The sequence below is a fragment of the Eptatretus burgeri genome, chromosome 12 (genome assembly GCF_056783735.1).
Source record: "Eptatretus burgeri isolate ZD-2024b chromosome 12, Ebu_testis_v1, whole genome shotgun sequence".
NCBI lineage: Eukaryota > Metazoa > Chordata > Myxini > Myxiniformes > Myxinidae > Eptatretus > Eptatretus burgeri.
Genome location: NC_140972.1, coordinates 22,930,443 through 22,957,942, shown reverse-complemented (window position 1 = coordinate 22,957,942; position 27,500 = coordinate 22,930,443). Strand labels below are relative to the sequence as shown.

The window sequence follows — 27,500 nt, the reverse complement described above, 5'->3', positions numbered from 1 at the left end:
AACTATACCGACTATACGAAATGCAATGCAAACATTTACAGCACACAAAGCACTTAACAATTTCCTACTTATTAGACGGGCCCATGGACATACATACGCACACACACACCCAAGAAATGGTGGCTGAGGCCTTTAATAACAGGCTCCAGCTCGGAGGACAGGTGAGCTGAAACCCAGGACCTATCTCAAACCTCTCCACCTCGTGTGGTCTTCAAGTTGTTTGGACCCATGCTCCAGTGAGAGCGAGTTGGACCCAATCGCCGTGAGCCGCGATCCTTCCCGAGCTCCAGCGAATCCTCCCGGGCTTCTCAACACGTGCTGTTAAGACGAGGCACCGATCCTTCCCGTCGTTGCACCGCTTCCCCGAGGAACCACCTCCAAGATGAGGTCGATTAGTCGCACCAAGCCGGGAACCAAATGGAGAACAAAGAGCTCCACGAACCAAGAAGAAGAAACCACCACTCACAGCTCGAGCCGAGTGACCAGCTCAACTCTCTTCCAAACAAAGCAGCTCGAAGCAAAAAGCTCTCCCGAGCCAAGCAGGACCCGACGGCCTGCTGAACAACTCCACTAATCGATTTCTAAACATTTAAACAATGGAAGGTGAGCTATCTAGGGAACAAGCACTTATCGACATAGCTGACTAAAGGAACCTGTATGTTGTGTGCAATCGAATTCCAAATTCGTAACTATATATATATATATATATATATATATATATATATATATATATATATATATATATATATATATATATATATATATATATATATATATATATATATATATATATATATATATATATATATATATTGTTGCGGATTTCGCGCCCGCCGGCGTGCGACGGCCACGTAACTCGAATCGCGGCACGTCGCCCACCGGACGGACAATCCAGTCGTGACCCTCTCGGACTAACGCCGGGAACCAGTCACGGGTGGACCTTTCGGTCTCACCGCGATCGAGCCAATCAGCCCCCGCGTGGGATAGGGTTGCTCGCCAAATTCGACCTACCTAAGTACCCACGCGGAGGGTAGACCGGGCGATCGCACCTCGCCGCAGGTCGACTTCGGACACGGGCCACTTAAGCGACCCGTTCCGTACTATCAGAATAACCGAGCGGTGTTATCGTCGACCTCGACGGTTCGATTAATTATCGGGCGTATTCAGCCCACTACCAACCCTTTACGTGAAGCAAGATGAGGATTCAATGGGAGAAAAAGACGAAGCGAAGCGGGAGAACAGTTCAACAATAAAGCACATTTATTCGCGGCACACGGGAAGCACACAAATACAATTCCACCAAAAGCACACAGAAAAAACACAATTCCATTTACACAAAAAGCAAATATAAAAGCGAAAACAATGCAGAGCTAATACCGACTACCGAGCACACGGCAACACTTATACAATTCTACTTCACAGACGGCGCCGACAACACATACCCAAAACCAAGGAAAAGAAATACCCTCAAGGATGAGGCGGGCCTGAGGCCGAGACCGGGTCGCGCCTACCCGTCTGGTGATGAGACGCGGAGCGGCGATGGCGCCTCACTCCGCGGGCCTCGCGGACAGTGCCTGGCAGGGGGTGGGAAAGGGGCCCCCTTGGTCGCACTATCTCAGCGCGGGGGGAAACAGGAGGGGGTTGCTGATGCTCGGGGTATAGAGGATCTTTATTATCCCTGGTGTGCGTCTCCACCTCGGCCAGGTCGCGCTGCCGGCCTTCCTCGGGCGTGCAGCTCCCGGCACCGTCGCGAGCACCCCCTCGTCTGCCTTCGCCGCTGCCGCCTCTCCGCCTCTGGACTCTCCACCCTGGACTCTTCTTTGGGCTCTCCTCGTTCGACTCTCTTCAGCTTCTCCAGCTACTGCAGGCTTCGGGCTCCAGACTTCCACACTGCTCTGACTGACGAACACGGTCCTTTTATTCCCCCGTAGCTTTGCCTTTGACCCCCTCCCTTTGACCTTTCACCTCGCTCCCCATTGGCCCGAGAAAAAGTGGGCGTGAAGGCTTTTTGATCCACAAATTTGCATATATCGATCGTTCTGGAGGTGGGGCCAAATCGCCCCTCGCTCACCGATTGGACGGCAAAAAGTGGGCGTGTGTCGTTTTTGATCCGTTTTTGAAGCACAAAATCCGTGATTTTGTACACGCTGTTCGACGTGCGCTCTGCACGAGTCCAACACCGGTACCCACAGCGGGGCAAGAACGGTGGCGATGCTACGGTTGCGAGGTGTGACGTGAAGGTCGTGGCGGTTGTGGTGAAGCGGTGGTTGTGGTTGTAATCATGGCGGTTGGTCCAAAATAAAGATAGTAAAAGAAAAACGGCTATCCTGAAGAGTCGCAGCTCGCATAAATGACATGTATTCCCACTAGACAACGGGTTTGGACCTAACTACACATGTACTTACCGAGATACCTCACCTAAGGGACCTGAATGGTGGTTTGCGAATTTGGTAACCACAACACTATATATATATATATATATATATATATATATATATATATATATATATATATATATATATATATATATATATATATATATATATATATATATATATATATATATATATATATATATATATATATATATATATATATACACATACACATATTTCGAAACATGTGGAATGTGACGAGTACTCTTCCGATCTCCATTGAACATAGTCCCACACAAAAGCATCACCTCCAACTCAGAGGCCTCGGCCCAGCGACTCTGTCAGCCAGACAAAGATGACATGGTCCGATTCAGTTAAACATCAAACGGAGCTGCCTATCTGGATTTCGGGCTTGTTTTCCCTCATCAGGATGGCATACCAATAAATATCTAACCAATGATGACCACATAGCAACATGTGCTTGACACATTTCATTAATTATAGGAATCACATCTCACTTTTTCTAACATGTACAATGAAACAAGGAGAAAAAGACATAAAATGTCATAGCCCCTGTGATTTTAGTGATTTTGCTGTGCGGAGTTAAAGGGCTTGCCCGTATTTGCAAGATTTATGTGTATGTGCAACTGACTTGAGTGGTCATGTGACATGGAAGATTGCATTTGATTGGGTTATTCGGTCATGAATATTCATGATGTGTGTGGCATATATGATGTTTTCGATTGGGAATGCAAATTTCGCCCAGAAGGGATTCAATGTTCATATATTTTGGGGGAGACATTCTGAGTTCCACTAACAGTATAATATTTAATAATATTTATTTATTGATTTATAAAATAAATTCTATCACTGTAGACAATAGAAAATTATCATCTAGTTGAAATTGCTGTCTGATCAGTTTTTGTAAACTGTACTGAAAGGTGGTTGTGGTGAAATTGAGAAAAGTTTTCAGAATTTAAAAATGTTTTTTCATGAAAGATGCTTCATGGTATATCTATATACATTCATGCAAAAAAAAAAATAATAATAAATAAAGTGAGGTGCACATCATCATGTACTGTGCTTGTGCCAAGTTTGAACAAAATCGGACCATGCATGTCTGCAAAATGGTTGGGGACACTTTTGTAACAAAATGGCCACGAGTTGGCCATCTTGGATCTGATGTTGAAAAAAAATAATGTGCACATGTAAGCCATCATGTGTTATCTGTGTGCCAAGTTTGAATAAGATGGATAAATGCATGTCCAAGAAGTGGTTCAGGAAGTGTTCAACATTGGGTTTTCACAACTCAAATGTCCACCAGTCGACCATCTTTGAGAGAATCGCGAAACAAAATGATGTGCTTTTGTATACCGTCGTGTATCGTCTTTGTGCCAAGTTTGAACAAAATTGGTCCATACATGTCCAATATATGGCTTTGGGCGGAAGCACGAGCCCAATCCGTAAGCCCCCGTTTCAGGTTAAGTCCAACGGTTTCAGGTTAAGCTCATAATTATTGCAATCTCGCCCCAATTTTACCCACAGACCAGATCCATCACAACATATTATAATCGTGCTTTGGACTACACAAGCCAACAACCACAACCAACCTCACATTTGAGCCTGCGTAATGAATATATTGCCAAGAAACAAGTTTCTCACGAATAACTAGAAATGTCAACATACCAATCACAATATTATACACAATGAGGATGTGATGCATTTATAACAAACTCTTTCAACAATGCACATCCCCCTTGGTCCTGGGTATTTGTTGAAGCCCTTGAACATCTGCAATGGAGGGCTCTCTGGATGACGGTCGGTATAAGAGAAATTTAAAAAGAAAGAATGTTCAGTATGCCAAACAAAAAGGACCAAGAAGGACAACATAGCTGTAAAATCTACTGAAACAACAAAATCAATAAAGTACGTATATTCAGTAAATTTCATCCCTCCAACCCTCCCCATCTCACCGGAGCGTTTCTCTTCCTAAAGGAGCTTACTCTGGCTTTGTGAAATGATGCTATGTCTTGGTAGATGGAGAGAGTCTGCACATAAAAGAAGAGAAAATATAGTTGAATTGCCACTGCAAGATCCCAAAGGTTAACCGACTTAACGTGGAAAAGAATCTCCGAACGGTACGAAACCGACACACCTGTTCACGCGTCTTGACAGCCACCCCGATTTTGAGTGGGTTTGGGGATGGGTTCCACGGGGAATCCAGGCAAGTACGAAGGAATCAGGGATGGAGCTTGAAGGGGTAGTGGAACGAAATGATTTCAGAGGCAGGAGAGTGAAGGAAAAGCTGCAGTTGTGAATTGGAGAATGGATGTAGGTAGTCTGGAGTGGGGGATTGCATGGTTTGAGGGGGAGAGGGAATTTGTTTCGGAGAAGTGGGTGGTGAAGGTAGCGGATTGACAGTGGGGAAAGAAAGGAAAGCAGAGCTGGAAAATCGAACAATTCTCCATTTGAAACCGTATAGTAGAAAATAAAGGGAAAATAATATTGTAATATCGTGGAACTGATGAGGCTGTTCGCAGTATGAAAGAAGAGGATGTATGAGTGTAATTTTAGGTTGCTCCGAGGATGGCTCAAGGTTAGCGTGGCCCTTTTATTCTTGTAAATGAAAATCTATGGAGAAGTTGATTTTTCAGGGACCCATTTCTCAATCTATTCCACTGCTCCCATGCACACTTTTGTCCCATTGATGTGGTTGGTAATACATTTGATGCCTCCATGTATCTATGGGACAGGTGTGCAGCCACTGAGCCATTTCAGGGTAGGTGCCTATGGCGTCTTCAACATTTGCATATTTAATGACAGTGAGATGTTCCATGAGTGGTCCAGAAGGATGAAAATAATAGGGTCATGACAAGCCTGGGAAGAGTATATGATGGACAATTTAAAACTTCAAAAGGTATTAAAAAAATTTATTTGACAGCATAATTGGCCATCAACTGCATATTACCTGTCTCATTTGATTGTGTACCAATTCGTTGCAGGTACTTTGAATTGAAGTTTCCCCAACTTCGAGAAGTTCCACATGAACTGAACCATCCCAAACCACGATTTCCATGAGCTCTCTTGCTCATGTCTGAACGTTGACGTTTTTTGGTGTTGGCGACCAGCAATGTTTCCACTCCATGGTGGCTCCAAATGATGGACACAGGCTTCATCACGTGTCACATTATTCTTCATTAAATCGTCTCCCTTCCTCTGGTAGAGAATGGTCCATGAGCTCTGTTGCAATGATGGTCACACAAGTTGCCTTTATTATTACCTCCGCCACCGAAGATGAAGGAAGTTATGTTTTCACCACTGTCTGTTTGTTTGTTTCTTGCAAAATCGAAGATGTTTCAAGTACTGTATATTGGTCAGTCTATTTTGTTATTCTGTCTCTGTCTGTCTGTCTGTCTGTCTTTCTATCACCTGCAGGTCACAAATTTAACCTATCTTCACGAAACTTAATCACACGATCGAGTTTATCAAAAGGAAGAAGTATATTATTTTTGAGGTCAAAAGGTCAACATAGGCCAAAGGTGAACAACTTAGGTGAGATTTCTAAAATCCTCAATTTTCAGCCCATTGACTTGAAATTTGAAGAGGATTTGTATATCAGGTATTCAACCCCCAATTATTTTTGAGGTTAACATAGGCCAAAGGGTCAAGATAGGCCAGATTTCTAAGATTGTTAATTTTCATCCGATTGACTTGAAATATGAAGAGGAGTTGCATATTTGGTCATTGAATTCAAGCACCAATTAGTTTTTGAGGTCAAATTTGTTCGATGGATTTTGCAAGTGTCATGCTTTGCATGACGTACAAGGATGAACTGAGTGGATTTTGGTGAAGATCAGGATCTGGATCCGACTACTTGAATTTCTTAAGTGATTATTCACCATTGAGAGATCGGGCCAAAAACGATATGTATCAGGATATCTCAAAATGTTGATGGATTCGGATTAAACTTGGTGAACAAGTTGGGGGTGTGGCAAGGACGAATTAATTCGATTTGAGTGAAGATCCAAATCCGGATCAGGATACAAGTTATTTAATTTTTAAAGTGATTCTTCACCATTGATAGGGTCAAAACGATACAATGTTTAGAGCATGATATTTCAAAAATGTAACGGGCCCAATATGTTCTCTTGGATCAGGCATTGTGTGTCAGAGGTATGTGCTCTACCGAGTGCCCTTCGAGTTTGAAAAATCGAATTTTCACAACCCCACTTTCAATCAGTGACGGGTGAATCGAGCTGACTCCCACGAAGCAGTCCATCCTGGTTCGCTTCTACGTCATCAGATGAGGTTTTGTTATTTCAGTTTGTGCAGTAAGTGGAGATTTGTGGCTCTGCATGAAGCACAGAAATGATGGACCAAATTGCCTAAATTCCCTTGTTCGGTGACACAGTGGGAGTTGGTGATGAATAAAATCAAGATGTGAAAGGAGGGAAAAGTGATATAAAACGTGAACTGAAATGTACAAAACGAGGGAGAGGGAGAAGCAGAGAGAGAAAGATAGAGAGATAGATATTCATTCCAGGATTGTGTTGGAAGGCAGGATAATGATGGAGAGTATGATGACAATGCTCTTGAGTGGTTTTGACTTCCTTTTGTTGATGTTTGTGTGCAGAGGAAGAAGTCATAGTCATGCCCGCTGGAGAGGAGGATGCCATGTTTGGGAGTGACTCTCTCATCACTTCACCATTTCAGCTTCCCAGAAATGCAAAAAGATCCACCAGGCTCATGCAGATGGCTGATTCAAAATTTTTCAAATGAACAGTCTCCAAAACTAAGGTATGGCAAACACTCAACAGACATATTTCATCACCTGAATCCTTTTTTTGTCCATGTTTGTCAATCTGTCACTTCCTTGTTAAAAAGATCATGATCAGAACTTAATAATTCTGAGTGTGGAGAATTTAATAATTCAAATGAATACATAAAGCAGGTGAGGTCCCTCCCTGATTCACACAACGCCAATCATGAAGGGAACTACAGATATGAACCCTTGGTGTTCATTACTGGACATCATGCGTGACCTTGTTAATGTACATTTTTTGACTTCATTACTGTACATCATACATGACTTCATTTCTGTACATCATACATGACTTCATTACTGTACATCATGTTTGACTTTGTTACTGTACATCATGTTTGACTTTGTTACTGTACATCATGCATGACTTCATTACTGTACATCATGCATGACTTCATTACTGTACATCATACATGACTTCATTACTGTACATCATACATGACTTCATTACTGTACATCATACATGACCATCATCACTGTACATCATACATGACCATCACTGTACATCATACATGACCATCACTGTACATCATGCATGACCATCACTGTACATCATGCATGACTTTGTTACTGTACATCATGCATGACTTCATTACTGTACATCATACATGACCATCACTGTACATTATGCATGACTTCATTACTGTACATCATGCATGACTTCATTACTGTACATCATGCATGGCTTTACTGTACATCATGCATGGCTTTACTGTACATCATGCATGGCTTTACTGTACATCATGCATGGCTTTACTGTACATCATGCATGGCTTTACTGTACATCATGCATGGCTTTACTGTACATCATGCATGGCTTTACTGTACATCATGCATGGCTTTACTGTACATCATGCATGACTTTACTGTACATCATGCATGACTTCATTACTGTACATTATACATGACTTTATTACTGTACACCATGCGTGACTTTGTCATTGTACATCATGCGTGACTTTGTCATTGTACATCATGCGTGACTTTGTTATTGCACATCATGCGTGACTTTGTTGTTGCACATCATGCGTGACTTTGTTGTTGCACATCATGCGTGACTTGTTGTACATCATGCGTGACTTTGTTATTGCACATCATGTGTGACTTATTGTACATCATGCGTGACTTTGTTATTGCACATCGTGCGTGACTTATTGCACATCATGCGTGACTTTGTTATTGCACATCATGCGTGACTTATTGCACATCATGCGTGACTTATTGTACATTATGCGTGACTTTGTTATTGCACATCATGTGTGACTTATTGTACATCATGCGTGACTTTGTTATTGCACATCATGTGTGACTTATTGCACATCATGCGTGACTTTGTTATTGCACATCATGCGTGACTTGTTGTACATCATGCGTGACTTTGTTATTGCACATCATGTGTGACTGTCATTGTACATCATGCGTGACTTTGCCATTGTACATCATGCGTGACTTTGCCATTGTACATCATGCGTGACTGTAACTGTACCGAGAAACACATTTACACTCCAACATTATCTTTAACTTCCCCCCCCTCCATTTAGCTGCTGCCATCATCTGGAATGAGTTCAAATATTCTTCTGAATCATCTCCAGCCTTAACTGTGACCATCGTCTCTTCCACCTCATCGACTCAAGGACTTGGTTAATCAGAAATCTGCTTCATTTTTTTCCAACATCCTTCACTCCTTCCAGCTTCCCAAAGCCACCTGCAAATTCCATGAGAAGAACTTCAATCATGATCTCATTCAAATCCTGTGTTTAAATAATTTAGTGTAAGAATTATTTTTAAATTCTGATGTCCAGAGGTGTCCAGACTGATGGGAGAGATTGGAAACATAACGAAGGAGGGAGAAGGGCTGACGATAGGACAGAATGAGTTGTAGGAACAAATGGAGAAGAACACAGGGGCGATGAAGGAGTTAAGAGCCGCCGAGAAGGAAACAACAAGAGAGATGACGGCAATTAAAAACGAATGTAAAATGGCACGTGAGAAACTGACGAAGAGGGTGGATGAGGTGACACAGACGATGGGAACAAAGGAACGGGAAATGGAAACACAAATACAAACAATGAAGGTGAATGAAGGGGAAATACAAGGGGCGCATCGGGAATTAACGATGGTTAAAAGAGCAGGTGGATGAGGTAAAAATCGAGATTATTGAAATTCAAGCAAACAGGTAGAAACAGGTAGTGGAGTAAAGGAGGAGGTTATTGAATGCATGGACGTGTTATATATTTACAGCGTGACAGAGTGCTCGGAGGATGGGAGGTGGTGAGTCATGGCGAGACCGGTCACGTACATGATGCGATTGGGTGTGTGTCGAGCTTGGGGGGGGGGGAATGAGCGACCCGGGGTTTCTTGGAGTGCCCGATGTGCAGAGTGTGGATGTAACTGAGAGTGTGCTGAGAGCGAATGAATGGGAATGTGCGAGAATGGAGTGTATGAGCGAATGTAAGAGTGCAGGACACGGATCGACCTGGACGGGAGTCGTGGTTCGTGGAGCGGACCGGAGGGGCGAGCCTCCTGAGCGGGACAGAGTTGTATTGGAAACCACGCCGGCTCTTCGGGACTTTGCGTACGAGGTACAGGAGTGTGTGCAGTCCGTGCCTCGCCCAAGCACGGACGGTGGTGCGATGTGTTAATGGTTTCAGAGGGGCCGATGTGTAAACGCTCCGTGACACATGAATCGCTGGAGCACGGACGGCGAAACAGAACGGATTTGGCTGCAAATTGTTTTCCACGGGGACCAGGTGTGCAATATGCTCGGTACCCCCGGCATGAGCAATGGGCGTGGCGAGCACGGATTGGTTCCCCATGGGAAAAACCCAATTCCAAGTGGAAAGAATTCAAACACGAATTGGCTTGTAACAGACGTGTCACTGAGCACCCCTGCGGACGTGGGGGGGGGGCTCATGTGGGTAGGAGACGGTGACAGTAACCCCCAGGCCTCATGTGTGGAGCGCAGTTGTGAAACAGCCCCACACATCCGGGGCCCAGGAGCACTAGCCGAGGGGGATGGCATTGTTTGGCCCACATGGGGGTTCCAGCGATGGTAGCCTCCATGTGAGTACCGAAGCAGCGACCATGAGGGAGGGCTAGGATAAATTTAGGGACCAAGAGCGACAATTGGGACTGTTTAGGTAGAGACATGAACGTGAAGTGGGGACGTAGCTTAGCGATAGAGTTAAATGGAACGTGCATTAGTACTTTGGATGACGAGGGTGCACGAGTTAGTTAGGGGAAAGTAGTTAGGTGATGATGTGTCGGTGAGTGTAAATGCTTTTTTGTGTGTGATAGATGAATTACAAGTGTGAGGGCAGGGCAATGGCCGGTATGAGTGTGAGTAACAGAATGCATGGTGTGAAGGATTGAATGGGGGGAGTGGATCCCACCCAAGGAAACCCGGGGGTTAGTTTAAAGTTAGATAGAGGGATTAGGTAAATTTGCACGTGGATGTCGTTATGCGGTTGTTGCTGATGGTGGAAAGCTTAAAAAAAAAAAAAAATTGTGTGTAGGGTGCAGCAGATAATGGACCGGCTGGGGGTGTGGCTTGTGAGTGTTGTGTTCGGATGAAGCAGACATCCTGGGCGCTGGGGGCTTGTCAGCCAGGTGAGGCAGTAGGTAGGTCCAGGGGGCCAGTAGTTTATTAGTGGACGCAGGTGCCCGAGGAGAGGGGCCTGGCATGCCAGTGTAGTGTTCAATGGGACCGGGTGCCTGAGCAGCGGGAATCGGGGCGCCAAAATGCCAAGTGGGCATCGTGAGCGGGAGTGCCAATGAGGGCATCACCCATGTTAGGGTGAGGAGCAGGCAAGCTCGGAGGCAGCTCCAGCGACCCGTGGGTGCTAATGGTGAGTATGCAGGTGGGCAAACCTGCTAGTGGAGCCACACTACCCAGCCACGAAATTTTGCGATGGCACAGAAACAAAATTTGGTGGGCAAGGCCCAAAATTGTAAGAGCGCCTACACGTTGGCGATGGGAATTTGGGTTTTTGAACCCATTCGTTTAACAAAGGCCTCTTGGCAGGGTATAACCCGGGGCAAGTTTAAAAGTCTAACAATATTAGCGTAGTTAGGATTGATGAAGACCCCTTCGCACCATACACTGTCGGGATGATCGCCGGCTGCTGGACTTGCCCTCCTGTTGGACTCGAGAGCAACACTTGTCATGATGTAAACGTAAGATTGCATGTTGTTCGGCTCTATCTTACCCAAGGAACCTTGGGGGGAATGGGTACGAATTTGGCAATGGGGATAGTGGGATATGAGACGAAACGTAGCGACGAATTGTAAAAAGAGGGGGGCTAGGGTAGTGTATATGTGAAAGACGGATGGGTGCAGATGAGTAGGGCCAACCTCGAGCTCTCTCTCTCCCGGCACCACCACCACTGCCCCAGGTATGTGCACACCAGGGACCGGCTGACCATGTTGGTCGGACCTGGTGTTTGGCATTACCTGGATTACCTTTTTTTCTTTTCATGCTGTTTGCTGTTTCGCTTTGTCTCACCACTGCCCCAGGACCATCAAGGCTGTTCTGCATCAAGGCATCGCTCGCCTTGCTGGATCACCTGTTCTGCATCAAGGTATCACTCACCTCACTTCACCATTTGCTCCGTGACCTGTGTTCCACCCACACCTGTTCTGTGGACTGCTACTTGCTGCAGCCTCATACCAGGTGACACCGTTCCAGTTATCATGGTGGTTTTGTTTGTTTTATTTTGTTGAACTGCATTTACTGCAGCAGCATGCCACCACACTTATGGACTGTCCCTTTGTTGCAAGCCCCACTCATACCAGCCCCTTTGTACCAGCTCATTCCATCTTCATACCAGCTCATACCAGCCACATTCCAGGCTCATGCCAGTTTGCTTCACTTGTTTTGCCACGTATCACCATGGCCATGAACTGCACAAACGCAGCTCTGTTTTTGGAAGTGGCTCAATTCTTGTTGCTGCTTCTTGACCATTTTTGTTTACGAGTGGACGTTTATGGCCTGTATGCCGGTTACTGGCCTGCCGGTTTATTTTGTTCGGTGTGCTGATGAAGAGCATGAAGGTGGCAAGAATCAGGTGTTCTTCCCCCTCTCCACAATTTTTCTTCTGCATTTCTCCAGGTCCTGGGTCATAAATTGTATATAGTTGTTTTGTTGTGTCAATTATTAAAGCCCACCGGTTGTGTGTTGTAGTTTCAAAAATTCCAGCAATTTCGGTGTAGCATAAGGTTGTCTATGTGTCAGTTAGGTAGTTCCCAATGCATCAGGTGGGACTTATCTAGTTTAAATTGTCGCACACACTGAAGGGTAGAGTTAAAACATACTAGGTAGGGGGTAACTTCACCTGCATGTCACACGATGGTGCTAATTGCAATGTAATTTTTTTCAACCGATGTCGCCAGCTGTTGGACGACTCGGGACGAGTCTGGGATCGAGAAAGGGGTAGTGTTTCGGATTTCAGAATTCTAGTCTGATGAATGCATCCACACATCCAGGTCCTCAGTTGTTTCCTTAAATGCATGTTCAGATTAGCCCCATCCCCCATGTCTAATGGGATCTTAAATGTGATGTGTTGAGAATGGTTAAAGATAGATCCCCTCTCTTCTGGGAAGCTTTTTTCTTTACGACAGACACATTTACAAATTTTTTTCACGAGCTCTGAAGCCCGCCCTCATTTTTCTTCAGCAACAATCTTTCGCGAGCTCCAACGCCCGCATTTTTTGAGAGGGCATGGGTCGTCATGGTAACCGTGCGCCAGTGGGCGGGGTGATCTTGGGGCGGACTGACCGGGGGAGACGGCCCGGAGATATAAAAACGAGCGAGAGGAAAGCGTGAGGAGAGAAAAGCGGGAGGAGAGAAAGGCGTGAGAGAAAAGCGTTAGGAGAAAAAGCGAAAGGAGAGAGGAAAAAGCAAAGGGCGAGAGAAGCGAGCAAGAAGCGGGTGTCTGACCAGTGCTGACGAAACAATTCGTCCTTCCCAGTACTTGGGCAAGCGAGCGTGTGGTGCACGTGTGGGTGTCTGACCAGCGCCGAGACAATTCGTCCTTCCCAGTGCTTTGGCAAGCGAGTGTGTGGTGGGTGTGAGCAGCGCCGCCAACAAGTGAGGAACGGGTTGGTCACCAACACCAGGGTCTAAACCCGTGACGGACGATTCCGGTGCCCTCCAGACGTCGACCGGTGTTCAAGGCTGTTCGTGAGAGGGTGCACGGCAAAGCTGGGTGTTGGCGACGGACGTGACACGCACGCACGCATTTCAGGACATTTTCGCTTCACGGACGACTTTCTGGTGAGCGAGAGGATTCTCCCCCTCCCTCCCCCTGAATGATCTGCTGGGTACCCTTGTCTGTGTTTCGCTGCAAGTCAACCCCCGATAAGCATCTGTTCTTTGTCTCTTTCCTGGCATTTTGATCGATTTTGCTTTGAAATTCATTCTTTATTTAGCTCAGCAAATAAAAAGTTATTTTTATTTATTAATTTTATTATTAACAAATTATTTGTCGATTTCCAACCTGTCTGTATTTGTCCTTTCCTTCCATTGGTCTGGCGTTGTCCGAACCTAGATAGACTGTGAGGTAATTACCACAGATTTGACCAAAAATCGTCGGCACGCTCCAGCGGTTAAAACGCTCGGCTGCCCTAATTAAAATCTAATCGAGATTACATTGGTGCTTTGCCGAGAGCGTGCTCCCCGCTCAGGAAACCACATGACCTCAAGTTAAACGGAATAATTAGAAGGTGGACACTGGAACCTGACGCTGATCCTTGACTGAGTGGCGTTCATGGTTCTAAACCAACCCACCGTACCGCAACGTTAATTGTGAGCGGTAGCCCCAGGTCCGGCTCTCCTGAGGACAACCGGGATTAATCCCCGAGTGACAAGCTGGTGTCTCGGTTACCGTGGCCGCAACAATATATACATATATTTCCTTATAATACCTAAAAAGTTTTAGTTTCAGAACACGACCGGTCAAAGGTTTTAGAACACCCCCATTTTTTCAGTTTTTGCTGAAATCTAAGCAGTCCAAATCCAGTGAATAACATGAAATGGTACAAGCTATGCAGTAAACTGCCAGAGGTTAAAAAAAAAGTTTAGGTTCCCAAAAATGAAAAATAATGTAAATTTCAGAGTTGTTAAAAAGGCCCTTTTCAGGGAACAAGTAATGGGAAAGCAACGGCAGCTGTACTGCAGCAATAGAAGTAAATTAAGCCTTGAAAGTTGATGCAAACAATTCCTGCAGGTCTCTGTTTACCTGTAGGTCACAATTCTGAACAATACAAACCCTCTGTCTGTATAAAAGCAGTGTTGGAACAGACTGTGTTGCTTCACCCTCTGAAACATTATTTGGACAATATTGCACTGCAGGAAGTAGTATATTGCTATCATAATGGTGAGAAAAAGACAATTAACAAAGGAAGACAGACCATTATAACCCTTAAAAGTGTAGGTCTTTCCTTGAGAGAAATTGCAAAGAAGCCAAGGTGTCAGTGAGTACAGTTTCCTACACCATCGAAAGGCACTTGGAAACGAGGAAACTCTGGCAGACCCAAAGCCACAACACAATCAGAAGACAAGTTTCTGAGAGTCAACAATTTGCGTGATAGGTGGCTCACAGGACAGCAGCTTCAAGCACAGCTTAACACTGGTCAAAATAAGGAAGTCTCAGTTTCAAATGTGAAGAGAAGACTTTGAGCTACAGGTTTGACAGGTCGAGTGGCAGTAAGAAAGCATTTGCTGAGATGGCAAAATAAGAAAAAGAGACTTGCCTGGGCCATGAAGCACCGGCCAGTGGACGACCGAAAACTGGAAGAAGGTCCAATAGACCGATGAATCAAAATGTGAAATCTTCGGTTCATCACGCAGGGTTTTTGTACGCCGTCGAGTCGGAGAAAGGATGGTTCCTCAGTGTGTGGCACCAACTGTCAAACATGGAGGAGGAAGCGTGATGATCTGGGGCCTTTTGCTGGATCCAGAGTCGGCGACTTGCACAGAGTGACTGGTACCCTGAACCAAAAGGGCGACCACAGCATTATGCAGCGCCATGCAATACCCTCTGGTCTACGCCTCGTTGGTCAGGGGTTCATCCTACAGCAAGATAACAACCCAAAGCATACCTCCAGGCTATGTCAGAACTACCTTAGAAGAAAAGAACAAGACTGTCGGCTTCAAATCATGGAATAGCCAGCACAGTCTCCAGACTTAAACCCCATCGAGCTGGTTTGGGATGAACTGGACAGAAGGGTGAAAGCAAAGCAACCTACAAGTGCAACACATTTGTGGGAACTTCTGCAACAGTGTTGGGAAGAACTTTCCGAACAATATTTGATTTCCATTGTAGAAAGAATGCCACGAGTATGTTCGGCTGTTATATCTGCAAAAGGTGACTACTTTGATGAGTCAAAAATGTAGATTAAATTTTGTTCACCAAAACGATTCCATGATTTCTTTTTTATCTGAAATTGTTTATTTGTTCTATGCTTTAATTTCAGAGCACATTGAAACATTAAACTGCTTCAATATCAGTAAAAACTGGAAAAATGGGGGTGTTCTCAAACTTTTGGGTGGTTATGTATGTATGTATATATATATATATATATATATATATATATATATATATATATATATATATATATATATATATATATATATATATATATATATATATATATATATATATATATATATATATATATATATATATATATATATATATATATATATATATATATATATATATATATAGATAGATAGTTACGAATTCGCGCCCGCCGGCGTGCAAACGGCCGCTTTCCACTAATCGTAGCCGCTCGCCCACCCACAGGACGGACAATTCAGTCGTGACCTTCTGGAGCAATGCCGGAACCCTGTCACCGGTGGGTCTTCAACCCCACCACGGCCGAGCCAATTTTCTTCCCGCGCAGAATAGGGTCAATCGCCGAATCTCGATATACCTAAGTACCCGTGCGGGTAGCCTATCGGGAGACCGTACCTCGGCGCAGGTCGGCTTGGACACGAACCGCTCAAGCGGTCCTTTCCGTCCTTCAGTGATAACCGAGCGGGTATTATCGCCCGTCGTCGCCGGATCCGATTCTATTTACCGGGTATTTAACAACCCCAACTCTTATTCCGAGATGCAAGATGGCATTTCAATGTGGTGAAAGGACGACGCAACGAATGGGGTACATTCACACAAACGCATTAATTTTACACATGCACATATACAGTCAATCATGTAGGTATGGAAGCAAATAAAGTGAAAGCACTACGACCGACTTATTTATAATTTACAGGCACTTAAACAGGTTTTACTTATGGATACTCGGCGCAACATCATTCACACAAAAGAAAAGGCCACCCCCAAAGACGAGGGCACCAGACAGGGTCCGTAGACCTTTATGGTGTGGAGCCTGGATGACCGAACGGACCCCACGCGACCGTTGCAGGTTACCTGCACCCTCGTGGTGCGATGGTGGGCGAGCTCTCTCCACACGGATGCGCAGGCTTGCGCGACAGAGCTGCAAAGCGGCGCCTCCCTTCCGCGTCTTTCGTGCCACGCCCGGACTCCCCACCGACTGCGAGCTCCGCCAACTCGACCCGAACCACCGAACCCAAGACTCTCTGACCGACCAAGCTAACGAAGGAGAAAAAGCCCCACGCACCACCACGAAGAAAACAAAACAAAGTCCCCGATGAAAAACACACGAAGGAGAAGAAGGCCCTGAGCTGGCGTCCTGCGCGGCCTTATATCCCACCCCCCCCCATTCCAACGCCTTGCTCCTCCCCTTTTATTGTTCCGCCCACCTTCCAGCTCCTGCAGGAAGCTTCCAGAAAAGCGGCGTGCCCTCTCGCCCCCCCTCTCCTCACGCCTCACGGGGGCCGAGAGAATCTTTCTTGGCACAGGTCCAGGGAAATTAATTCCCCCAAAATCAGGCCCCCACCTTTTTCACTTTTGACCTCTGGTTCAAATCGCACCTCCCCCATACCAAAGCGCGGGAAAAGCAGGAGGGAAAATCCGCGCGCGATCGGTCGAGAGTTGTGGTTTGGTTTGTGGAGAAGGGGATCGGCAGTTGGCGTAGCAGGGAAGGTGGTTAGGTGGTTGAAATGTGGTTGTTGTGATGGTGGCATTGTAAAGGTGGTTGTGGTGGTTTGAGGTGATTGTGGTTGAAATGTGGTTGATGAGGTTTGAGGAAATTGTGGTTGTGGTTTGAGGCGATCGTGGTTGTTGTTGTTTGAGGCGATTGAAATGTGGTTGTTGGTCCAAATAACGATAGTAAAGAAAAACGGCTATCTCAAAGGATCACAGCCCTGTGACACGAATAATTCCCATTAAACAACGGTGGGGAAATCTAACTGAACACAGACCTATCCATCAAACTGATCTACGGAGCTTTATGGTGTTCTACGAATTTCCACAGCCGTAACAATATATATATATATATATATATATATATATATATATATATATATATATATATATATATATATATATATAGTCAGTGGGTCTCCTCCATAACTCCAAAACCATGAAACCTAGCAGCCCAACACTTTGCATGCATACATGAAGTACATATATAAACATGTGTTCCATTGTCGCCTCGCCAAAAGTTTAAAATGTCACCTCGCCACAGAGGGCTCCATTTCCAGAGCGGGTAAACAGGGTGGCAGCTCCAGTTCGAGGAAGGGGAAGGGGAAGGGGTGGGAGTCTTGATGGAGGTGGTGTGGGATAGGAGGGAAGGGGTGTTGGGTCGGAGGAGCGAGGAGAAGGGGTGGGATGAGGGACCCAGGTACCTTTACTGGTATTGAAAAAAAGCTATGAATGAATAAACAAAACCCATCCAGAGTGTAATATGTTTAATGTTGTTCAGAAATGCACAATGTTAGTTCATATCACATGTGGACACCGCTGTAGCTGATGGCAGATTGAGAAGCAAGAGAGATGATGGTGAACACGATTCCATGAGGTTGACAAATTGACATTCACCACAGTGGATACATAATAAAAAGATATCTTTGATTGATCTGCAGCAAAATTGTCAATTTTAAAAAAAGTTGAAAAGCATGAGCATAACAAGGCAAATTCATGCATAAAATAAATGCCGATGCCAAATAAAAGAAAATACAATAACCAGAAAGCCTTCGCTCAAAAGTCACATCTCAAAAGTAATTTCTCTCGTTGCTGGAAAGAATTGTTTTGACAAATACCGTAATCACTCGTGTATAATATAATATGCAGGGCACTTTTCAGATAAAATTCTCAGGAAAATGCCAGTTTATATTCATAACCCATACCACAAAAAATCAACTCCAGTCAAACTTAACTCCAGCAGCTCAGGACTAGAAATGTAGTCAAAACTTAAGCACAGTGTTTTACCCATCTATGGAGAGAGCCATTTTAGATGGTGTTTCATTCAGCATAACAGATGTTTTCCAACTTGTATGGAACTCAATATGATGAAGGACATGGCATGTTGAATGCACCGAACAACTCTTACTGACATGTGACGTCGATCAGATTCGCACAGTAAGAGCTCGTTCATAACTCTCAAGTCTTTAACGAATTGTTAGCTGATGGTAGTTCTTAAGCAGTCTAGTGTGCTGCAATGCAAGTGTTAACCCCCAAGCTTATTTTGCTGCTCTGGCACTGTATAGTGTATATATTTAAAAGTTTAGATAAAAGATTATAAAAGCAAAATCATGTATTTTAACTGAACAATTTTAATTCTTCTATCGAAATTCTTCTTCTTCTTCTTCTTCTTCAGAACAACAAAAAAATTCACGTTCATGTTGCATAGGATATCTCACAATGCACTGCATTTTTGAGATGGCGGCACCCAGTAACGAAGGTCAGTCTTGTGTGGTTGCGAGAAATCTGGAGAAATAGAGCTTTCACTTTTGTTCTCGTGGATAATACGCACCCCAAATTTTGATCAAATATTTCTGGGGAAAAAGGTGCGGCGTATACATGAGTGATTACGGGATATAAAAAGTAACTGAGCACACTTTATCCAAAATGAGGAATGCTCTTTCCATGATCCATCAACAGGATGCAATCATGCAAAATACCATGGACGTGTAAGATCATCAGAAGCAAGAGGAGAGAGCATGTTTCAATGTTGAAGGAAATAGCTTTTGACTGGATTCTTGGGAAAGCTAGTATAAATCCTAGCAAAAAAACAAAATCAGATAAAAGGTCATCTACATATCAAAAAGAGGGGGAAGGAGGGAGGGTGGAAAAGGGATATGGGATAAGTAAATTGAGAAATTAGAGGGGAGGAGCTACAAAAGTTGGGGAGGAATGGGGATAAACAGGAAAGAGTGGTGGGAGATGCATGGCATAAAGCAAGGAGGGAGGTGAGGTAGGGGGGTGGACGGGACTTCCATTTCACATTTAAAAGTAGATGGCCCCTTCATATCATCACGGCAGCTACTATCGAAGTTGGCCTCAATTTGTCAAATGACAAGAAAGGCAGTGAAGTGAAAGGCAAAAATACTTGCCTGTGATATTTAACTACTAAGCACATGCTATTACACTCCCATAGACCTGGCAAAGGCAAAACAAAAATGTAGCTGAAATCGCATAGAAGTGAACGAATGCAACTACGAGCAATATGTTTTGACAATACTTCCACGTGGAATAAGCATACAGATTAGCAAATAAAATTTTCTCCAAATTACCACATCATAAAGATCTATTTAATATCTACATATCATAACAGGGTTTGTTAAGACTTTCAAACGACACATGACACTGTGACATGCATTTGCGATATGCTCGCAAACAAACACTACATTACCGGACGGAATACAATAGTCTAATAAATAAGCCGATATGTACGAAATGCCCGTACCGGCAGATTGCTTTTTTCCTACAGAATCGGACGTGGAGCCAAACGATCCATGTACAGCTTCAATTTTTTTTCCTTTCAACACATGGTGAAGAAACAGGCAAAAAATAAAATAAAATAAATCACACCGACACCAGGCACCGCAAACGCACAATCAGAGCCTCGACAAAGCAAACAAGCGGAAAAGCCCGACTGAACTTCAGACGGAGTTCTACTCGTACTTGGAAGCCAGAAGGACAAGCGGACAAAATGTCATATTCATAAAGTGTCGGGACTTGGAAAGAGGCAGATCAGGGTGATCCGACTCAGAGATTTTGGCAGCATTGGAGGCGGTTGGTTTTGCCATTATCAGCAGTTGGTGGGACGGTGATATCCACAACGTTGTTACTCGGAGAGTCATCATGCGCAGCTCTATCTGCAATCTGCTTCTGTGAAACGATGCGGTAGATCTCTGCAGTGATAAAAACACAAGATGCCGTTGTGAGGCCAGCAAAAAGCATATGCTGGAATTGCAATGATTAATGATAATCAAATAACTAACCAAATACAGCATTGGAGTATCAGAAGGAACAAACAGACAAGGATGGAGTCATCAGGAGGAACCTGGATAGGATTTAGGTTTTGGCTGCAACTCCTCTACCCTCAACCCCATCCAGGCGCAGCCAAGTGAACCCTACAAAAACTATTTGCAAGATACACCCCTCCATAAACAAATAAAAAGAAAGAAAGGGAGATGAAGAACAGAAAGAAAGAAAGGGAGATGGAAAACAGAAAGAAAGAAAGAGATGGAGGACAGGAAAAAAAAAACACACCAACAGAAAACACCCACACTACATACCAACAAAAAGCACACCCTCCCTCCCCCACACCCACTCACACCAGAAATACCTGAAAACTTCTTACCTTGCCACCACAGAATGTACAAAGGAATCCACCAGCACACACAGCAATACACAGGCCCTCTTTTTCTAATGAAGGCCTCATCAATACACAGGCCCTCCATATAAACCACTTGAATTTTTTTTTGTATACCTTGTCAAGGCTCATGTGAGAGCTAACACACAACGCGCAGCAAGGGGGGAGGGGGGCATGAGACAAGAGGGGCGGGAGTGGGAAGGACAAAACAGTGGGGAACAAAGACATTAGGAGATCTGTGGAAGGGAGAGGGATGGGGCAGGGAACATGGGGTAGACTAGATGGAAACTACAGGGACTTTCAGGAAGGAAAGGGAATTTGAAGGAGGTGGGTTTGGGGTGGATTAACGGGGGTAGAAAAGATTAAGGATTTGGATGGGGGAAGATAAGAGGTGGTGGTGAACAGATGTTTTGAAGGCCTGTAGGGAAGAATGGGATTGAAGAGAGTGTGGGAGTTTATTCCAAAGGTGGGAAAAAGAGGAATGAAAGAGTGAAGGTGAGCAGTGATTCGTGATTTTGGTCGTTTTACCAGAAGGGGGTTGTTGGTGGACCTTGAGCGCCCTGCGGAAATATGGTGGGGACAAATCGCAGACAGCAGGGGGGGGGATTGGAGAGGAGACGGTAGAAGACAGAAAGACCGCCGACCTGCCTTCGGTGAGAGAGTGAGAGAGTGAGAGGCCCAAAGACTCTGCCTCATCGCGGGAGATGCCAATGATCTAAAATGCCTTGGCTTCCACAGCATGAAGCCGAGAAAGGTGGGAGGCAGGAGCACCAGCTAAGAGGGGAAAGCATTACTCCATCAGGCTGCGGACAAAAACTTTGTATGTGGTCTGGAGCTCAGGTGGGCCGAGTAAGGACTTTGCACGATGGAGGATTCCAGGTCGGCGACTGGCTTTGGAGGCCAGGTTGGAAATGTGGCTTTCCCAGGAATGATCACGACAGAGAGTGAGACCCAGAAGCTTGAATGAAAGAACTTCTTCCAGAGGATTGTTGAGAAAGTAGATGAGGAGGTTTTCCAAAAAGTCCTTTGGGAGAGACAGAGTGAGAGTGTGAGGTTTGTCAGGATTGTAAGACATGTTCCACATGTTGCACCAGTTTGTAATTTTAACCAGATCTGCAGAGAGTGAAGAAGCTGCGGCTTGCTGGTCTGAGGGATGACAGATAGTACGGCAGAGGGTGGAGTCATCAGCAAAGAGATAAAGAGGATTTTCCAGAGAGTCCGAGAGATCATTGATGAAAACCAGAAAAAGAACAGGGCCCAGAACGCCACCTTGAGGAACTCGAGCCTGGACCGGGGGAGGTCTGTTTGACTGAAACAGACGGGAGGCAATTAAGTCACTCGATTTCGTAATAACCTATACCCACCTTCACAACCTTTCAAGCTGTTATCTTTATGCTTTTATACTTGGAGTAAATAACGACAAAGTAAATCAAATGAAGGGAAATGCCATCAAACCTGAGGCACAAAACCTGCCATGTTGTCTGGTTTTGCTGCTCAAGGCAGTTTCCAAAATATGTGGAGCATGGTCAATTATATTCTTGGTGATTTTTTTCAAAATATAACTGAATTTTTATCAAAAAAAACAGTAATCATGAACATTCAAATCCCCCTTTCATTGTATCATAGATCAAGCTATACTTATGGAGAGGACATGGTTGTTTTTTCAGCATGTTTAAGCTTATGGATGGTAAGGATCCCAACGTGCCTTTTGAAAAAAATCTGCAACGCCCCCTCCACCCACTCCCCAAGCCAAATCACAAAATTAGTCCGAAGTTACGGGGAGAGTGCATGAGACATCGTTTCACTTCCACCACAGGGTGGCCTGTAAGTCACTTTACACCTCCCCAGTAAAGCATTAGTTCTTAAACTTTTAATGTACAGGTTTTATGGTGCAGTACTTTCAATAATTAATCAATCATTGTATCTGTTTGTGCTCCATCATTCTCCTGGCACCATTGAATTAGTCACCGTGTTCTCTAAGACATCTTGTGTAGCATTTGTTGAGTCCTCTGTGAGAAAGAGGCCACGACTGTAGAGCTCAATTCTTCAATCGTCCAACCCTGGTTTGTCGACACTTTCTTCTTGATGAAGCCCCATAAAGTTGTCTGGAATCGTTATATCTGGACTATGTGTTAGCCACGGAAGAGAAACTGGTAATGTTGGTGACCCGCATCCAATCCATTGTTGAGGAACGTTTCATCGAGATAGTACCGGACATGCAATTCAAAATGCACAGGCGTGCTGTCTTGTTGAAAGCAGAAACTTTCAGTTCTTCCTGGAGTAAAAAGTTGTGGTATCAGCCAGTTTCTTAACACATGCTTGTAAGCTATGCCGTTTACCAGTCTATCAAATAATAGGGACCAAATGTCTTGAGGTCGTTCCTGCCCATATCGTCATTTGTGGAGGATGATGCTCCAATTCCAATGTGAAATGTGGATTTCCTTTGGACCAGAACATCACATTTCATGCCGTGTGCTTCAATAGATGGCACATTCAACCAAAACACTTTTCCTCGAGACAGAGCAGTAGGAAAAGTGTCAAGCAATACATCGCATGATGCACAGCTCTGATCCATGTCGGCACAACTCGGTTCACTCACAAATGATGGATGCCAGGGTTTCAACTGAAGATCTTTTTTCATGTGAATTTGCATAGTGATTTGTGGTATGCCAAGTTCACTGGCTCTCTTTATTGTTAACTTTCTCGGCGGCCAGTCAACTGATGGCAACAGAATTGCATGTGTTTCTTCTTGTGACCGGTCTTCCACTGCACTTCTTGTCCTTCACACATCTCGTTTCAAAATACTGTTGTTCCCTCATTAACGTCTGCTTTGGTGGAGAAGTTTTTCCAAAGCATTCCACGAAAGCTGTCTGTACTTGCTTGAGCAATTGTTTGGCCTGTGTATGCCTTTTAATGGACCCCAAAACAAGCAACCAATTACTTTGTCATTTTAACAACTTGTATCCACCATGCCCTCTAACTTCCTCTTAACTTCTGCGGCAGTGAGTTGGCGTTTCCGCATACCATGGTGGGCAGACAGAGGAGGATAACCAACAGAGCAGAAAGAGGATGAGAGAGCAGCAGAGCAGGTTTTTAGAATAGATGCACCGATGCAATCTGGGCCTGACGCAGAATCAGAGTCGAGGTTTGCCAGAAACCTCTTCACATTCTCAGGTGAGAAAGATCCAGAAGTAGTTGGGTATGAGAGGGTAGGATAGGTGTAGGGAGTGAAAGGTTGGGTGCACAAGATTTTGAAGAAAGCATATGGTAACTGAGGCATTCAGCCTTCTCCGAAGCAGTGAACTGTGATGCTATGTGAAGCAAGAGATGGGATGGAGGGGGAGCATATACCAGAAAACGCCGTGACGAGGTAACACCAGGTAATTGGAAGAAACGGGTTTGAGAGTTCAGCCTTGAGGTTTGCCATATGTTGTTTTCTGGCTTTCGGGCTTTATTGAACAATCTGACCTCGCCTTCAATCAGATTTGCCTTCCAAGAGAAGGCAAGTTGTTTTGAAGGCAACTGCTGCAACACAGGATCCTGTGTACGAGGATAAGAGGACGGTATGATTAACTACATACGAGATGGTATAAATCTGTACATTAGGGAAAGCAAGCTTGTGTGGAAGGATTTCCAGGCAGTATTAATATGAGGAAAGGTGGAAATTAAGCAGTCTTGACACAGAGGGCAGCTTGAGGAAATCATCATTGCCATCCCAATCTTGATGTCTTTCTTTATCTCTTTGCCCTTGGAATCCTTAAATCCAGCCCTTTTTGATGGAGGACTTGGCTGTCCAACTTAGACATAGATCTGTGAGCTGTAATTTGTCATACGAAAGATTACAGATCATATCAGCTTGATTGGACTGCCAGACTCGACAGTGCTGAGTCAGCTATTTGACAATAGCCACAGAGATGTTGACTCTCATGAGCACATGATCAAATGAACATCGGAGAGCAGAAGAGGAAAAGGAGACAGTAAGAAAATTCATCATTAACATGCCACTGGGAGAAAAACGGGTTAGACCGTTTATGGATTGGGTGAGGCCCATGTTGTCACATTGGTCCTTTGCTACAATGCCATAGCTGGTTGAAAAGGTACAAACACCGAGCACACAGATAAACAGGAGGTGGTTGTGGAGGGGAAAGTGCAGCTAAAGGGATAGGATAGGATATCCCCTCCTGAGGGGATAGGAAGGGGAAGGTTAGTACAAGGACAATGGAAAATGGAGCTCTTGACGAAAACTGCCATCCTGCCACCGGAAAGGGGTTCGGGTCTGTCAAACTGGGAAAGACAACACCCAAAGAGACACACTAAGGAAATGGGGACAACCTATGGGAAGCACGATTCTGTTCGGAAGATAAGGAAAGGTGGCAGCTTAGGTTGAGATCTGTCAAATTGGAGTACTTAAATTGGGATGCTGTGGGGCGGGCGGGAAGCTGGGCCAGGGGAGAGTGCTGGGGACGCTGGGCCAGGGGGGAGCGGGCGGGACGCTGGGCCAGGGGGAGCTGGGCCAGAGGGGAGCGGGCGGGACGCTGGGCCAGGGGGGAGCGGGCGGGACGCTGGGCCAGGGGGGAGCGGGCGGGACGCTGGGCCAGGGGGGAGCGGGCGGGACGCTGGGCCAAAGGCAAGGAGAAGACGGGGTATAGATAAAGAGGATGTAAGGAGGGGGGCAGCTGGAATTGAATGTCACTCTGGAGTCAAGGATCGTTGAAAATCCGTTTCACTCCTTCAAGTGCAACATGCTTCAATGATGCTATCGAAAATTGCAAAGGTTCCTGAGCACAATTCTCAGCTGCACATGAGTGTGTCTGCTCATAGCCCAGTTCCCACATATCCGCACGGGACTCTATAAAAAAGGCCCCCCAACAAATACATACACAAAAGTGGTCATTCTCTCTGTCTCTGTCTCTGTCTCTCTCCTTTGACATCAAACCAACATGTCAGAAATATCAGATCTATTCATTTATTCAATCATTAACCAATATACACAGCAATTTCTTCGTTCTCCATTTGGAACACGAAGCGGCAACACCTACCGGCCAGTATGTTCTGAAAGGCAGCTTCTACATTGGTGGAGTCAAGAGCTGATGTCTCAATAAATGACAAATTGTTCTTTTCTACAGGAACACAGATGGGATCAAAATAAAACGAGAGCAAAGTAGATGGCATACAATCTCAAATCCCCACATTTACTACCAAAAGCAAGGTTGAAAGATGGCAAAGAGCTCCAGAAGGAATGACCCAATGTCAAATTTTGAGTTTTTAAACTCAAATCCCCAAAAAATCATTACATATTTTATACATCCCCCAATGTTGATTGCATAGACAAAGTTTAATTAAGAAAGGTTTAAAAATGTGCCATAATTTCATTTTTTGGTGGTTGACCTTTTGACTATGCCCAGTGGGCAGAGTCCAAAAGTGAAACTGCTCTCGCAGCTTCTTGCCATGTGGTGATCATAATTCACAACGACAAAGTTTGGTGAATTTTTACACAACCGTTTAAGAGGAGACAGTATGACAGACAGACAGAGACAACACAAATGGATGCAGACAGACAAACCTGATCACAATATCCCCCCTGTTTTTATTAAAAAGCATTGTGCAAGGTTACTGGCATGCAAATGCATGACCCAACGACTGTCGGTTCTTGTAAAAGCACAAGAACGAAATATTAGAAATTCAAAAAAGAAGTAAATAAAAGCATGAAATATGAGAAATAGACCACAACCTTTATAGGGCTTTTCAAACCGAGTGCTCAATATGCACAAACTGTGGTTTTGAGAAATCCATTTACTTGTGTAAATGATCCCAAGACTGTAAGATTCACATTTGTATAAGTTTCAAACGTTTGCCGTCCAGAATAATGAAAGCTCAGTGCGTGCACGAAGATAAAATAAATCATGGTGTCTTTAAGCTAAGACAAATGCAGACGTTTGCAGGGATAAATGCAGCGAAAAACTCCACCCTGACTACCATCCTAACTATCCTTTCTTCACTCTGCAACTATGGCCCATGATGCTGAAATGCACCACATCTACACTGATTTTGTCTATACCCTTCATCCTACGATATAAAATAAGGTGTGTGTGTGTGTGTGTGTGTGTGTGTGTGTGTGTGTGTGTGTGTGTGTGTGTGTGTGTGTGTGTGTGTGTGTGTATATGCTATAAATAAATATTTGATGCACTCGGTGCACCTGGTACGTAAAACGTCAAAACGTACTTGTTAGGAAGGAGGTAGAGTAGGTTTTAACTTTAAACCTCAGCAGCGTACAAGCGATCACGTTTTCCTTTGTCCTCGCAGCCTTTTCAAAAGCAAATGGTTATCTATCTATAATTCCAGCTGTGTGTGTGTGGGTGTGGGTGTGTGTGTGTGTGGTGTGTGTGTGTGTGTGTGTGTGTGTGTGTGTGTGTGTGTGTGTGTGTGTGACCGCTGTTTCTCGACAACCACTAGTCCGATCTAATTGAAACTTGCCAGGTATATTTCTGGGGACCCGAGGATGTGCCTTTTCAAAGTTTGATATTAATCGGACAAGTGCTTCCCAAGTTATGGCCATT

General features: G+C 44.6%; 2 protein-coding genes and 1 long non-coding RNA gene across 4 annotated transcripts in view; 1 reads left to right on the top strand and 2 right to left on the bottom strand.

The window, feature by feature from the left end:
* LOC147015251 (uncharacterized) overlaps window positions 1-4,716 on the bottom strand; it is a 166,178-nt gene extending 161,462 nt beyond the window's left edge. Inside the window, exons 1-2 of the mRNA XM_085849828.1 lie at window positions 4,531-4,716; window positions 4,349-4,423 (exon numbers count right to left, since the gene is read on the bottom strand). The gene's annotated coding sequence lies outside the window, so the exon portion shown is untranslated. The remainder of the gene's footprint in view (window positions 1-4,348; window positions 4,424-4,530) is intronic.
* The window catches only part of LOC147015250 (uncharacterized), a 26,908-nt gene extending 11,173 nt beyond the window's left edge, over window positions 1-15,735 (top strand). The window contains exons 2-4 of one of the 2 annotated variants that reach the window (XR_015050254.1): window positions 5,378-5,594; window positions 7,009-7,172; window positions 11,713-15,735. This is a non-coding gene — a long non-coding RNA (uncharacterized LOC147015250). Of the gene's footprint in view, window positions 1-5,377; window positions 5,679-7,008; window positions 7,173-11,712 lie in introns of both variants that reach the window. The other variant, XR_015050253.1, reaches the window with a different exon arrangement.
* Window positions 15,736-18,019: 2,284 nt separating this feature from the next.
* Window positions 18,020-27,500, bottom strand: part of LOC147015249 (ras-related protein Rab-11B) — a 31,878-nt gene continuing 22,397 nt past the window's right edge. Inside the window, exons 4-5 of the mRNA XM_085849824.1 lie at window positions 25,983-26,063; window positions 18,020-20,479 (exon numbers count right to left, since the gene is read on the bottom strand). Coding sequence (XP_085705950.1) covers window positions 20,334-20,479; window positions 25,983-26,063 — 227 coding nt within the window. The 3' untranslated portion in view covers window positions 18,020-20,333. The remainder of the gene's footprint in view (window positions 20,480-25,982; window positions 26,064-27,500) is intronic.